The sequence below is a fragment of the Equus asinus genome, chromosome 12 (assembly GCF_041296235.1).
Source record: "Equus asinus isolate D_3611 breed Donkey chromosome 12, EquAss-T2T_v2, whole genome shotgun sequence".
Taxonomy (NCBI): domain Eukaryota; kingdom Metazoa; phylum Chordata; class Mammalia; order Perissodactyla; family Equidae; genus Equus; species Equus asinus.
The window spans coordinates 64719475-64735955 of NC_091801.1; the positions used below are offsets into that span (position 1 = coordinate 64719475).

General features: G+C 38.8%; 2 protein-coding genes and 1 non-coding gene across 5 annotated transcripts in view; 1 reads left to right on the top strand and 2 right to left on the bottom strand.

The window, feature by feature from the left end:
- COLEC10 (collectin subfamily member 10) overlaps positions 1 to 16481 on the top strand; it is a 45551-nt gene that overhangs the window by 1822 nt on the left and 27248 nt on the right. The gene's annotated exons all lie outside the window — the stretch shown is intronic.
- LOC123275742 (putative inactive carbonic anhydrase 5B-like protein) overlaps positions 8768 to 16481 on the bottom strand; it is a 44024-nt gene continuing 36310 nt past the window's right edge. For both annotated transcript variants that reach the window (XR_011493316.1, XM_070481513.1), the window contains exons 3-4: positions 11708 to 11765; positions 8768 to 9194 (exon numbers count right to left, since the gene is read on the bottom strand). Coding sequence is in view for 1 of the 2 variants with exons in the window: in XM_070481513.1 (XP_070337614.1) it covers positions 9112 to 9194; positions 11708 to 11765 (141 nt within the window). In the remaining variant the exon portion in view is untranslated. The remainder of the gene's footprint in view (positions 9195 to 11707; positions 11766 to 16481) is intronic.
- Positions 15973 to 16103, bottom strand: LOC123275905 (small nucleolar RNA SNORA24). Its single transcript, XR_006512077.1, has one exon. It is a non-coding gene; the product is annotated as a small nucleolar RNA SNORA24 (small nucleolar RNA).

Sequence of the window (16481 nt, forward strand, 5' to 3'; positions counted from 1 at the left end):
GAAGGAGAGCAGAGGGCAGTTACCATTTGTTGGATACTAGCAGAGTCCACCATAAGTCTTCTTTCCCTCATTTCTTTTCACAAAACTTCTCCCTTCCTGTTAGAAACCCAGCTAAGATTTCAAAGAATGGAAACCTCTTTAACTCTCTTCATTTGAGACTGTAGAAATTGTGAGATGACGACAAGCCAGAGATGCGGCAGAATGAAGTGAGTGCTCCTGGGGAAGAGAGACTCGGGAAGGGGCCCTCTAGAATCCTGGGATCCAGAACTAAGTCTGTTATGGACCTGATATGATTTCTTCTTCTTCCTCAAGAGTCTGGGGATTTTGCATCAAATGGATTCTGTTTCCTTCTTATTAAAGAGATTCCACGTTTCTGGAATATACTGGATACCTACTAAGTCCCAGACATCATGTTAGACGCCAAAGGTTTCAGATTAAGGAAGAATTTGTCCTTGAATTTGTATTTTCATTTCAAGCTGAGTATAAGCTTGCAAACTCTTGGGGTCAGGGCCCAGTTAACTTATATTTTTCTTTGCAAATTGCCTCTATGTGCATGTTGAGCCACATGAGCTTCTTCATCACTGCCCCTCCTCTGCTCTAGGCACCGTGCTAGATGTTGTGGACGCAATGAAAACCAAGACATAGATTCTTGTCATCTCTCGAGATGTAAACCTGTCATCTACCTGACCTCATTACTTCATGAGCATGATGATGGTCCCCTCCCACCCCTGAACAAGGCAGATTTGCATATTTATCTCTATAAAATAAAACAAAACCTTAATAACTAAGTAAACATTTTAAAAGACTAGGTTATTGCTTCTGTTCAACATATTTTTCCTAAGAGCAAGCTGGTATATATTTTTCTCCATGGCTAGTTATCTCAATACTGTATTTACCAGCACTGTGCTCAGAAACTTCTAGATACTCTGAGAAACACACAATAAAATTGTTTTCCCTAAACTCATTTGTGAGACTGGGAACTAAATAAATTATCTAGAGTTGCAAGTGGAAAATCTGTAATGTTAACCTGTCATGTGATACGTTATCCAGTATAGAGACACCATTTTTACTGCATTATTTCCCAAGTATGACAGTGGAAAGACTTCAGATTCAAACTGTTTGATCTTCGGTATGTTACACATATTTATGTTTCAGTTTCTTTATTTTCAAAATGAGGCTCATCATAGACCTGTTTGAAGGATAATAATCAATAATCAATGTAAACTTTAAGCTGTGTGGACATCATGAATAGACACAACACATTCCATCTTTCCTTCCTCTCCCTATCTATTTAAGTCTATTGAGTAACAATTTTTGGAAGAAGCGTTGTTCCAGTTATCAAAAAATGTTTGTTAAAACCATCTTTATTTTTTTTCTGTGCCTTAAACTTATTATTTTATGCTGCTTAGTGAGAAAATGTTCTCTTTTTTTTTTCCCACTTTTGTGATTTCTTTAAACAATTTATGTAAAACTGACCTCTAGTGGTTTCACTTGGAAACAACAATGACAAGAAACTTCAAAGAAATGTGAAAAAGAATGATAAGACCAATAAGAAATATTTGGGTGACAATTCACAATTTCCAAGGAACTTTCAGATACATTATCTTTTTAATTTTCACAGTTGCCCTGCGCAGTAACAATTACTTTAAACTTAAAGATAAGGAAACAATCTCAATGCAGCCAAGTGGATTTCCCAAGGTCTTTCACGTAGATACGGCACAGTCCTGTAATTTGAACATAACCCCTGGCTTTCTGGCTTCAGGTCCAGGGTCATTCCATGACATCCACTGGTTTCTATTAGAATCAGATTTGAAAATACAGTTCCTCGATACCTTTTTGATAAGAAATGGATTGGACAATGCCTAAGAACGTGGTGTTCATGCAACCTCACCACCCAACATTGTACTGGATACTAAATTATGTTGAAAGTGATGACACGCCTCCTCTTTGATAATTAACTCCACAGCTTCATTATTTTGTTTGGAAGTTAACGATATTGCACCCTGTTGCTAATTTTGGATTCCGCTAGCTTTTCAGTTTAGGAGCTTTTTCTTTCAATTACATTTTTTTTTTTTTTTAAGATTTTATTTTTTCCTTTTTCTCCCCAAAGCCCCCCCCCCGGTACATAGTTGTGTATTCTTCGTTGTGGGTTCTTCTAGTTGTGGCATGTGGGACGCTGCCTCAGCGTGGTCTGATGAGCAGTGCCATGTCCACGCCCAGGATTCGAACTAACGAAACACTGGGCCGCCTGCAGCGGAGCGCGTGAACTTAACCACTCGGCCACAGGGCCAGCCCCTCAATTACATTTTTGTGTGTGACTAAGAGGTCCTTTGCAATCCATATGCCTTCTTCCTACTTCTCCCCATCAAACTGCTCTTCCACTTGTAGTTTGCTTCCAGCATCCTTGCTTTGTCGCTCATTCTTGACCCAGAGTCTATGCATTCGATGCCCCCTCTGTATGGGAGATGTAACCCCAGATCTTCCCAAAGACAGCTCCTCCTCCTCATTCACGTTTTAGCTCTAATGCTATTTGCATAGTGAGGCCCTGCCTGTCTACCCTTCACTCTCTGTCATAGTTCCCAAGACATTTTATTATTTCCACAGACTTATTACTAAATGAAAATCTCTTGTGTATCTATATATTTACAGTCAGTTCTAGAATGCTAGCTTCGTGAAAGCAGGGACCCTGCCCATCTTACTGACCATGTTTTCTTACTGCCTAGAAGAGGCCCTGACATATAGTGGATGCTCAATAAATATTTTTAACTAAATAAACGAACTCAAGTTTTCCAGCTTCCCCACCAGTTCCCTGAAATTCCTCTCCAAGTATGTCCTTCAGTTTCCAAAAAGTGTTTCACGTGCTTCCAAGAAAGGACTGCTCCTGGGGGACACTGACATTGCACCAGTTCTTCAATGGCGGAAGAACTTCCCCACCAGTAGCCACTGATTTCCTGCAAGTACAACGGTGCCACAGCCTCCCTGGTGCCCCTATCTCAGCCTAGCCTGGCCACTAACTCAATGCCACTTCACTCAGTGAGGAAGGCTTTCCGCTGCTTCTGAGGGCTCTGCAGCTCCTACAAGTAACTATTATGACTCCTCCACACAAGGCGCCTGTGATGAACTCACGGGGCTGGGAAAGTCTCTCCTCTTTCTATGAAACTGTAATGACAACCTCAAGCATGGCAGCAAGAGCGGTAATACTAACACACAGTGAACAGTTGCCATTCTCCAGGCAGCATGTCAGCACTTTATAGCCATTTTTAATTTAATTACCTCAATAGACTTTGAAAAGGAAAACATAATTCTCATTTGACAGATGAAAAAACTGAGATTCACGACTATTAAGTCACTAGCCTGAGGCCACACAGCTGGAAGGTGGAAGGTTGGAACTCAGTTGAGTTCTAGTTGGACTCCATGCTCTAATCAGCCCGCTAAACCCTCTAATCAGCTGGAGGGGCCTCAAAGCAGGGTTGACTGTACCACAGGATTTTATGGGGCCGAATGAAATTGCTACATCAGTTTTGGCTTAAAGCTCCCACTCGTCCCTATGGAACTCATGCACGGGTAGACCAGGGCACACATCTGAGTGCCAGACAACATGAGGTACGCATGGCTTCGCCATGAGAGAGGCCTTGCAGAGCTCCCCTCTATCTTCTGGGATAATTTATTTCTCAGTAAACCCCTTAGCCTTCAGAGAATGGACTTCTATCTGGCCACTCACTATTTTACTGAACGTGGCTCTGGATCCTAGTAATTGACACAACTTGGGTTATTTCCCAGGAGTCTTCTCAGTCTCCAATCCAAATAGACCTTCTTGTGACTTCCTCAAACAGAAAGCCAGATATTCCCAGGAATATTTGGATCACTTTCATAGCCAAATTGGATGTCTCACTACCTGTAAGGTAACTCTAGAGATAGTTTGGTTTAACCCCAGTTATTTTTACATTTGTGAAAACTGAAGCCCAGAGAGGTAAAAAACTTGTTCTAGGTCACACAGCTGCTAATTCATGGCAGGGCCAGAGGTAGAACTCATATTACGGATTCTCAGGCCTGTCGTTGTTCCATTCCGCCATGTTATAGCATTGTCCTCACGTTTTGTCATTCCCGTTAAGGATGAAATGATCCTTCCTTCAGTTTTATAAATTAACATTAGAAAATGAGTTCTGTGAGGTCAGTGTATAAACATGGTACAGAATTGTTTTAGCTCGGTCACCTTGATATAAATTAAGCTGCTGATTTCCTTCTGGTGACTTTATCAAAGAGGCTAAGCAAGTAGGTATTTTCCCAAATCCTTTATATTAATTGTATTAATTCACTGGAGTCTTTCATTAAGAGTTTTAATATGTATTTTATGCATAAGGACAGACCAAAATTTTAAGTGACTTGACTTTTTATAACTTTATATTCCAATGTGTGGGTGTTCTGAACCCTTTTTCCCTCTCTTTTTCCCTTTGGACAGATGCCAAGAAAACATGTCAGGCTTAGGTCAGGAGGGGAAGAATAAAACCCCAGTCAATCAAAGTGTGGGTAAAGATGAGTCAGGAGGTATTGAATGGTAATGACCAAAAAACTGAATTTGTTTGTTTCATTTTAATAAAGCCATTTCTCTGCCCAGCTCTCTTACATAACGATTTGGTCATATAGCAATTGCTCCTAGGGACCATAGTAACAGATACTTGCATCTTGGTAAATGCATGGGCTTTGGAGACAGAATGTATGGTTTTCAATTCGAGCTCTGCCACTTACCTGTTTATGTGATCTTAAGCCTCATTTTTAAAATGGAGATAATGATGCTGCCCATCTCCAATGCTTAACTTGAGAATTAAAACGCGTTTAGCCTATAGCTTAACTATCAGCATTTATTTCATTAGCTTCCATTGCTATTTCTAGTCACCATAAGCTTCCTCTCTCCCCACATCTCTAAAGAAAGGCTCTTAGATTGTAAAGTTGGCTCTACAAATAGAAATCTACCAGGGAAATGCCACCACCTTCTGCTCCTTGCTGCAATTTCCTGTCTATTTTAGTCCCCCTGCAAAGTCAACTTCTTGTCATCTGCTCACAAACTTGAGACCTCCCTTTCTCTTCACCAATAGTGAAGTTTCCATCGTTCTCCTACCGAGCCTGGTGTTCCTTATCAATAAAATAGAAATAATAATAGTGTATATACCCCTAGGGATAAAATAGGATTAAATGAGCTAAGACACGCAAAACCAAGACTCAGTTTTCTTATCAGTAACATGGATTGATAGTACTGTGACTACTTCATAGGGTTGTTGGGAGGAGAAATGAGTTCAGCCACCTAAAGCACTTAGTACCATCCTTGACATATTTTCAAAAACTTTAAATATTAGAAAATCACAGTTTAGCAAAACCCAAGGGAGAATGAGAACGTTTTTCCTGTTTTTGTTCTTTTTTTCTTCCTTTAAGGAATATTTTCCTTTAGCTGCTGTCTGTGCCCCAGGTGGGCAGTTCTGTTGGCCTTGGGTCATTGACCATACGTGTAGGCCACACACAACTTACCTTTCTCACTCTTTTTATTTGTATTTATAAAATTCTACTTCTAGAAACATTCTAATTCTGTTAGAAATGGTTTTATTTGGCTTTTCCACACCTTTCCAGGATGTTCCAACCCGTAATCAGTATGTCTGGTTTTTGCACCACATATTTGATCTGCAATATTATATAATCTTACAAAATTCTTTAAATTATATTTTATAGCTTTTTATGCTCTTTTATAAATTATAAATATATGCAGTAAAAATCTGACACTCAGGGACTCAAGTGAAGTAGCATCTAAATAATTTGTTTTCCAATTATTTTTTGTGATTGTTCTTGATTTTGAAGACTGCAAGCATCTTTTCAGGTCTCTTGTGACCACTTGACAATACTTTTCTCTCTTAAACAAATTATTATGAATATGAGTCTTTAGAATTTACAAAGGATTTATCCATTATTTCACTTTTACTCCACTGATGTAATATAGGAAGCATTATCCCTACCTAAAGAGAAAGAAACAAAAGCACCCTGCTGTTACATGTGACCTTTCTGAGGATCATTTATTTGGCATCATCCAGGAATGAGTGTATGTGCAAGGCTTTACAGTATTGGGTGTGCTCAAAAATACTTTAAATGGTATTGTTCTGCCTGGCCTGAGAGGAACAAATATCCAGAAAAAGATTTTGACATTCAGAGCCAAAAGCTATGACAAAGTCATCTTTCTTTCGTCAGACTACATGCTGAGTGACCAAATGACAGGACGACCAAAAGGAAGAAGCCCATATGTCTAATGGGAAGTTGGGAGGTGGAGTGAGGCAATATGCTCCAGACCAAAATGAAAGTCCCCCAAATTAAAGTCTTTTGATATAGTACAAAAGAGAGTCTTGGAACTAACGTACCACTGTCATCCTAGTGCTCGAAGAGCAAGGCTGGACAGTGCCACCAATGATTTTGGGGCAAAGCCCGTATTGGACCATAGACACAGACCAGATACACTGAAATAAAGCTCCCAAAGAGCATAAAAAAGCAAGGGATGTGACCTGTTTCCTGGATTAGAGTACCCATAAGGTAACATGTTATTTTTCAAATTAAAATGGGCCCAGAATTTTGATTAACCTATCTCTATCTATCTATCTATCTATCTATCATCTCTTCATGATCAAGCGAGGCAGTATCATATTGGTATTAATCTAATGTGGTCCAACCATATTAACATGGAACTTTCTCTTGCTCCCTCTTCCTGATTCTCTAACATTTGAACTCTGAACAGATGAATGTATGCAAAACTAAAATGCCCAGTATTCACTGCTGCCAAGGTGTTCCTGTACCTGCCTACAGGCTTTCCTAGTGGGAACTGAATTTCCTAGAATGCACCATTCCACCACCTATTCTCCCATATCCCTTCCTGTCTTACTTTTTGGAATTAGAAATATGGGTGGGGTGGGAGGTTAAGGCACAATACTCTGCTGTGTCAAAAAGCATCACTAATGCAACAAAGTTATTGACTCAATTCTCTGGTCGGTAGAGACCTAGTCTTGAAGCAAGGAATGTCCAATGGAGGAGGAACTAAGTGCTATTCTACCTTCTTTTAGGTAAATAGGATTGATCTTTTAATAAGGTAGAGCACAGAATTATTTTCTCTATCCTATCTCCAGTGTTTTCAATGTAAATAGAAACTCATTATGCTCTGTTAACCTAATTTCCTTTGTACCCTGAGATCTCTTTTTCCTTCTTCTTTTTTTAAAAATTTTTTACAAAAAAAGGTATTTTGTATAAGTTGTGAGATTGTATCAGGTCTGACTAGCTAAGTGATAGTTCAAACCAGAGGAGCCAATAGAAGTTTTCAACTAGTAGAATGTCATAATTAGATTTGTTTTTCAAGCAGATAAGTCTCTTGGCAGTTGAAGATTGACTGAAGGAGGTGAGAAGCACCTGGTGGGACATGAATTAAAAACAAGAGATGAATTAGGGACAGGGAGAAGGGGGTGTATTAAAAAGATTTCAGAAGCAAAATTGGCAGCTTATAATGAGCTCTAAACTGTGTTGCACTGTCTGGATACCCGGATGGAAAGGTCCAGTAGATAGTTGAAAATAGGTATCATAAATATTTCTTAGGCATTTCTTCTCTGCAGAAGCTAATCACACAACCTGGTCTTGACTCATAGTTTTTCTATTTTGTCTCATTTAGTGATAGTCATCAAGGAAGACACTGCCATTCTAACAGATAGTTGGGATGTCCATGGATTGAGATGTTGGTATACATAATAGCACAACCATTACTTACATTCAATAACAATGCTACTCTTTTTCTTTACATTTGTTTCTGCCCCGCTTTGCACTGACAGGAATTTCAGACTGAGTACTGTACTTTCCATGTATAGAGTGTAGTAAATGTTCAATGTCAGAGCATGAATCTCTGGAAGTAAAACTACATACCAGCCAGGGAGTTCAAATCTGCACAGCCAAGGTACGGACTAAAAGAGTCCTTGCTTCCTCTCCGCCTCTTCTTTGTATCCCTCTAATTCCTAGAGGCTAGAAATCTAGGTGGCCTATTGGATAATATTGTCATCATGTAGTATTTCTCGAGTGCTCGCTGCATCCCAGGCACCATTTGGCCCCTTATAAGCATTATCACGTTTACTCCTCTCAACAACACCGTGAGGGAGGTATTTCACTATTCTGGTTTACTAATGAGGAAACTAAGGCTTGAAGAATTTAAGTGGGTTGCTAAAGTGTCACAGCCAGTGAGTGATGGAACCAGGACTTGAACTAAGCACTCGAATCCCAGATCCCCAGCTCTTAACCACTAATTTGTATTACAGAAGCACGCCACTTAGTCCTGGATGGATGGGATCCCTCCTTGCATTTGTTTCTACTGACTTGGCTGTGAATGCATTTTAATAATGCATGATATGTGCAGGGGAAGAAAACCTGCCCAACAAACCTTAATGTTGTATTTTTCATTAAGTACAATGTTAATTTTTTTTCCTGCCTGTTACTCAGACATGCAGTGACTACAAAAAACATGCAGGTTTCACGTGGTAATTCTTTTTAAACTAAATAAGCCTGAAAACAAAGACAGGTGTTTTGTAATTCTAGTAGGAAAGATGGTAGGATTCTTGAAATCCTCACTTTTCTTTGCTAGGTTACACAGTATTGAGCTGAAAGGGAAATGAAGTTTGTGGGTCCCTGGAATTGGTGGGGCACCATAAAGGGATTGGTTGACATCATAGTCATGCACATTAACAACCTGGCTTGGGCCATGGTAAGCACCCAATAAACATTAGCTGTTATCTTTATTGACATTGATATTATTATTAGACAAATTAATCACAAATTAATCTCCTTACATATCATATTTCATTGGATTTGTTTAGCATATTAATTTTGAAAAAGTACTTCCATTTTATTTCTTTATTTGATATGTTATCTTGTCACCTGAGGAGAGAGCAATATAGATGAGTCAAAGTCAAGTCTCCTTACCCTTACATCATTGATCTTTCCAAAAGCTCACCTTGTTAGATGCTAACAAAACACATGGCCATTTCTCTTTTGTAACACTCAAGACATTTATAAGACCTTGTCTGGTGCCTCCTTCCCACCAAACTTTCAGGCTTAGGTCACGTCTTGTCTGAGATTGTGCTGTATTCCTAGGATCCAACACAGGACTTGGCAGCTGGTAGAAACTCTGTAAACATCTGCTAAGGAATCAATGAGTGAGTGAATTGTGAAGTTCTGAACAGCTCTTGAGAGCAAAGTGTAGAATATCTGCCCTTATCCCAAGGAATTTACACTCTAATTAAGTAGTTGACATTAATACAAAAGTTAAATAACAATGCATTTTTAAATTATACTTCAAGGCAGCAATTAGTAACAAGGCACCAGATGGTGAATTACCAAGCATATAATTCTATCAATAAATTTAGAGAATTTAGAATTTAATTTGAGACAAGACTCATGGGTAGGATTTATAAAAGAAAATGGCCATAGTTCCTTCATGTTATTTATGATTTATTTTTTAAATTGCAAGAGTATTTCATGCTTGTTGAAACACATAACATATATAAATATGTACAAAATAAAGATATAGAAAGAGAAAGCTAATGATCTCTCTTTTTACTGTGACCCTTCTCTTTCCAGCCTCACTTCTTCCATGTAACCATCACTAATAGCTTGGTATTAACACTTTTCTCTGTATTTGTCCTATTTATTTAATCTTTTTTCTAAATGTGATCATGTGCACATGACTCTCCATGAGACATTCTTTGCATAATATAACATGGAGCTCACTCCTTATCCAGAGATCTTTCTCTAACTCATTATTCTTAGTAGTTGCATAATATTCCTCCTTGTATTTTCATCAGTCCCATGATGATAAGCTTTCAGATTGTTTATGATTTTTGTTTCTGCCAATACAAAAAAACATTCTCATATATACATTTGTTCTTACAGTTATTTCCATAAAATAGGTTCCCTAAGGTAAAATAGAGTATATGGATGTTTTATTTTAATCATTATTGACAGATTATTTTCCAGAAACATTGTAACAGTTTACCTTGCCAAAAGCAATGACTGAGTGCTTTCTGCATTTATGGCATCTTCTCATGCAACTGGTCTTTTTAAATTATTACTAAATCTCATAGCAAAATAGGATACAGACATTTACATATGTTAATGTTTTTCTGACTAATAGGGATTCTGTGCATTTTCCATCTATCATTTATTGTTTATATTTTCAGATTATCATTTTAATTCATGTATTGTCTTTTTTGCAGAGCAATTTGCAAAGGTTTTTGCACATTAAGAATATTAATTTTTTATGTCTTAGTGTTTGATATTTCCCTTGTCTATCATATATTTGTTTATAAACTTTAACATTTATGTGGCATTTTTTATCACATGAAAACTTTTAATTTCTCATATAGTCAGATATGTTTACCTATTCTTTTATGACTTCTGCTTTTTTTCTTTGTGGAGATGTATTTCAAATGGAGAGAAGAACACGTACCTTTCAATGGAGGCATGGATTGAAAGACATTTTAATGAACAACAAATAAACAAGTTGGACAGGAATAGAAAGTCATGCAGTTCAGTTTCAGAAAATGACATGAGAAAGTTCCATTGATGCCAGTTTGTGAAAGTCCACATGCTAGCCTGATTAGTTTGGACGTGGCCTTTTTATAAACACAGAGGAACTACTGAAACGTTTCGAATGGGGCAGTTTTATACTGAAAATATGACTTTATAAAGATTAGTTTGCAAGATGTTTTGGAAAAGTGAAGTTCGGATCCAAGGAAACCAATATTTCAAAACCTATTTGTTGAACAGGCACTATTCTAGGCACTTGGAATCACCAGTGAATAAAACACCACTCAGACGATTTAGGCATGACCTACAAGGAACAGGGACTAGAGGATGAGGACAGGGAGAGGTAAAATAACGGCAGTCAGAGGCGAGGGAAAAGAAGGGACAGACGTGAGATAAAATAAGAATCAAGATGGGAGTTAGGAAGGAGGAACAGTCAAAGCTGATTTGGGTACTGAGCCTGGGAGACTAGGGCATGGCAGTGATATTGGGAGACACGGGCAAATTAGGAGAGGAAACAAAAATATCGAGTGGCGGCGGCAGTAGAGACAGAGATTTGTGTATTTGCCTGGGCCACCTTATTAGGTTATAAGCCATCACCAAAGACCTCTCAGCAGACTGAAGTCAATTCATTAATCAGCCATTACTGAGAATGACATTTCAATCAATGACTAATTTATTTGACTATATTGTCATTAAGCTCACATTTATCCAGCTTGTCTTTAAGGATGTTATTCCTTTTATTTTGAAAACCTTTATTGAGAAAAGCACCTATTGCATCCAAGACCCTGTGCCAAGTGCTACAGTCACAAAGAAAATAACATATCATCCCTGACTTGTGCCATGATTTATGACACAATGTAGTGGATGCTGTGAAATTCCAGAGGCATTCCCTTCAGAGAATGAGATTAACCCTGACTGGTGAACAGGGAGATGGGGACAGGAAAGTCTGTGTTGAGAAGACTCCTGGAGAGAGGAGGTGATGTATGAGATGGACCTATAGGGTGCACGGAGTTGGATAGAAGTAAAAATCCACAGGAACTTTTATCAATGAGAACATTTTAGTACCAGCTTGCCCTATTATAATGACAAATTTGTATTTTAGTCTATTTTCTTTTGTACTTACCTTGAGATATAAGTTGATTCTCATGGAGCCCACTGCAAGGGATCCCATTTACTTCTTCCTGAGAAAGAATAGGGGAGATTTTTAGGGATGGGCAGATAGAGTTAGGTGTTTCCTCCTTTGTGCTCCCATTACAGCTACTCTTCTAGCATTTATCATGGTAGTTATATGCATATGGCCCCACCATCTCCCATGATTTTGATATCCTCATAGGAACACTCTTAGCCTTCTGATCAGTGTCTAGCAGTTATATCATCAGTAAGGAAATTTTGTTTGCAAGTGAAAAGAAACCAAATACAAACCAAACTTATACTGGTTAATCGAACAACTAGAGAGAAGGGAAATTTATAAACTTATATAACAGGAAGGGATTCAGGCTGAGCTATATCCAGGCTCAAGTGATGCGTTCAGGACTCAGTCTTCAACTTTGGTTCTGCTTTCCTCTATAACAACATCATTTTTAAGAATGTTCTCCCTTTATGGTGGTAAAATAGATTCAGATACTTCCATAATAGTCTATCCTCTCTGCAACTCCTGAAGAAAGAACAAGTTTCCATTTTTGAAAGTCATAACTACTTGAGCTCTTAGAGAGACTTATCTACAAATTGAGACCTATTGGCTCTTATTGGGTCACAGATCCCTTGCTGAACCAATTTCTGTGGATCAGGTCCAAACCACATGGATTGAGAGAAAGCAAGTGTAGTTTCCTATGAAAAACTGTGGGGTTGTTACCAGAAGCACAGGTAGAGGATCCCAGGTAGGTGAAAGAGATAGATGCCCACTACACACTCAACATTGAGTGGGTCAACGAGGGCACACTGGATGCAAGTGGCACCTCTGTGAACTTAGCCATCCACAATATCATTTAATCTTTGAGACACTCCATGAGAAAATTGTAACTATCTCAATTTGTCAGGATAAGAAACTGAAGCAGAGAGGGTAATTATTTAATATAAGATTAAAGAGCTATTAAGAGGAGATTTAGGCTTTGAGTCTAGGTCTCTGTGACTATGAATTAGTTTGCTAGGGCTGCCATAACAAAATACCACAAACAGGGTGGCTTAAACAACAGACATTTTGTCTTACAGTTCTGGAGGCTGGAAGTCCAAGGTCAAGAATTGGCAGATTTGGTCTCTCTTAGCTAAGACCTCTCTCCTTGGCTTGCAGATGGCTGCCCTCTCACAGTGTCCTCACATGGCCTTTGTGGGGATGCGTGCATGCATCCCTCGTGTCCCTTTGTGTGTCCAAATTTCCTCTTCTCATAAGGACTCCAGTCAGATTGGCTTCGGACTGCCTTAAAAGCCACAATTTAACTTAATCACTTTTGTAAAGGCCTTATCTCCAAATAGTCACATTCTAAGGTACTTGGGGTAGGGCTCTAACATATGAATTTGACAAGGAGGACACAATTCAGCCCCTAACAGACTATAAAACTCCCGTTCTGTCCATCGCACCAAGCTTCCAGAGGAAACTTGGATGAGTGTCCTGTTACTCATTCAAGTTGACTAGACCTGTGGTTCTGGAGGCTGAGTCCCTTGGCAAACTGCATCTTGGTTACGAGCTATCTTCCTCATATGATTCTCCCTTGGACGGCTTTTCTCCTGAAAGGCATGCGGTTTCCCATGAACTAAGATGAACTCGGTTCTTTTGTAACCATATCCCTACTGTAGGACCAGAATAAACAACATTTTGTGAACGCTTTAAATGTGTTAGGAAAAGCGTTCATTGTTTTACAAAAACAGTCTTATTTCATGCACATTCACCATAACTGGGTGAGGTAACGTTAGAGAAGAACCCCAGGAAAATATCTTAGAGGATCCCTGCCCTACTGCCGTGCAAATAGTTTTTCTATTCATGAGAAACATATTGTTGTTTATTGTCCTTAAACAAGGTTGGCCATGGTCTGGGTCTCCCTTGTCCACATATAAGCTGCCTGTTAGCAACGAAGATGGCAAACATAATGTCTACAAATCATTCTTCACTGAGAAATCATGCTTGCTCACTTTTTATGCTTTTATTAAAAGAAATATGAAGAAAACTGCCCCTCAGTGCCTCAAAGGAGGAAAGAGAGCTGTGGTGAAATGTTACGATGGGTCTGGAGTCTCTACTCCATAGGCCCACTGTTACCTTTGGGGTCAGCGAGCTGTGCTCACAGAGGCCTGGTTTTAAATTACAAATCACCTTCTCCTGTTGACTCCCATTAACCAAGTGATAGGTGCTGGTTCTACGGTAGAGAACCATTTAGACGGTGGAAGAATCCCACCTTCAGGCAATGGGTAGGAGCAGCACAGGTAACACATTATTTGGCAATACATTTGACAGAGAATAAAGTGAGAGATCTTTTCATTGATTTCTTCCTCCATCTGCAGTTTCCATCACAAAGCTATTCAAATGAATCAAAGTACCACAAGTCTCGGAGTAAGACAATAGCCCTCAATTAGAGAGACTCTAGAACAGGTAGGCACTTTAGTTATTTCCAATTATGGATAAAACAGAGACTTTGAGAGTCTTTATATCACACCTAAGTTTACAAAGCACTGTAATTAGGACTTGAAGTCAGGATATGTAAGAGTGGAGTCCACGGACTTCATCAATATATCATCCCACCTTCTCAGGAACTACTGGTCTTCTGTGAATGACCAAAGGAAATTTGTCTTCTTCCAACCACTCTGGTCATGGCAGTTTTTTTGTCTATTAGTAGTCCTTTCAGAAGAGAAGATGGAATTATTTGTCATGACTTGTTTTCAAAGAACCTGAGTTTACTCCTTTGAACGCTTCTCTTTCTAAGCACTCATCTCTTTTTTATTAGATTATATACAACACCACAGTATGGGCTCAAGATAAACAAGATCACAGAACTCTTTGAAGGTGACTTTAGGAAATCCCTGTAGCCCATTAAAAAGCAAGATTGTGGAGCTGGCCCTGTGGCCTAGGGGTTAAGTTTGTCATGTTCCACTTCATTGGCCCGAGTTTGGTTCCCAGGTATGGACCTACACCACTCATCAGCAACCATGCTGTGGCAGCAACCCACATACAAAATAGAGGAAGATTGGCACAGATGTTAGCTCAGTGTGAATCTTCCTCAGCAACAAAAAAAATGTAAGATTGATGTAACAATATTAGGTTTATGTAGGAAAATGTTCTTACCTTTAAGAGACACTAGCTGAAGTATTTAAGCACAATATGTCATAATGCCTATAATTTACTTTTTTCAAAAAAAGCAGTAAAAATGCATAATTGAAGCAAAGACAACATGTTAATCATTATTCTCAGCAATGAGTGTATATTTATTTCTATGTATCTTTGTGTAAAAATTTTCATAGTAAAGAGTAAAAAAACACATTGTCGCGTAAAAAAGTAAGTAATGATTATAGGATAGGGATTAAGGTAGTGAATACAAAGGAAAGTTCAAAAGGGATGTCATTTCTGGTGATTGATGATGATGATGACAATGCTACTCATTTTTATATCTCCCTTCTACTCTCATTAAACCAAGAACAGAAGAGTTTACCAAGTGCCAGGCACTGTACTGATCACTTTTCATGCATAGTTTCCTTTAGTCCACAACAATCCTACGAAGTAGGGATTGTCTTCTCCATTTTATGGATGAAACTGAGACTCAGAGAAATTCAATGACTTGCTCTGGAGCTCTCATCACTGCTACCATGCACTCCTTTTGCCTTAGGGAGAGCTGTGTGGAAGTGACTGTGTTGAAAGAATTCAAGATGTATGGGGAGATAGGTGAAGGCACGGAGGGACTGACAAACTGGATGAATGGGGAGAAGGCAAACAACAGTAAGTCCCAAGGAAGTCTGAATATTTTAGTGAAATGATGAGGCTGTGATTGGGGAAGGAAAAGTACTGGGAGGTGGTCCATTGTATAACTGTAATAGTGTGTCTGATCTCTATGAGAGGTCTTGGGGTGACCAATATGACTATTGAAATTTCTAAGAATGAGTATGCAATTGGTATATATGGGAAAAAGGAGTAAGTAGGGGTGAAAAGACATATTTTAGGAAAGACTCCTGGTCTCGTTAATAAAGCGCAGCATACCACCTATTCCACTCGATTCTAAGGCTGATCAGGAGAAGGATTGTTAACAACTTCCCCCCAGTCCATAAGAGTATTTTGACAGTGGGAAAAGTACCGCTTCCAGTGAATTTTCTTTAGCATTTCCAAAACCAATTCACTATTTTTTTTTCTAGAAACATTTGAACACTAGTTAGATATACGCCCAATAACCCAGCACCCTCCAGGTTTTTAAAAGTGAATGTTACTTGTGCAAGTTAGAATCTGATACCAATTAAATGGTGACAGCTTTGCCAATAAACAAGAATATGCTCTTCCATGGCCAGGAAGGGAGACTGCCACAGCTGACAGGTCCCAAAGACACATGGAGACAATTCACTAATTTTTAATGATTACTTCCTCTGAGCAGGGGGTACTGACATGGGTTCAGCTATTTCGTCTCGAACTAGAATTTAATTTGAAAGGACATTTTGCTTATTGGGGAAAAAAATTCCTACCTAAGAATAATTGGTCAACTGTGTGCTCTGTTGGAATTCTGCTAGAGAGATTATCACAGCAAGCTGGTGGCCTAGGGGGGCCGAAACAAATCATTTTTGTAAAATTGAAATGAGTTCATTTCAGTTGATAGCATTTCATTTAATTTTAAAATGTAAGTGGCTATTTTTAAAAGAAGGAAAGGAAGTCTAAATTGCCCTACTAATCTAGTGAAATATTGCCAAGAGGAAAAAAGCAGATAACTGTGAGCTAT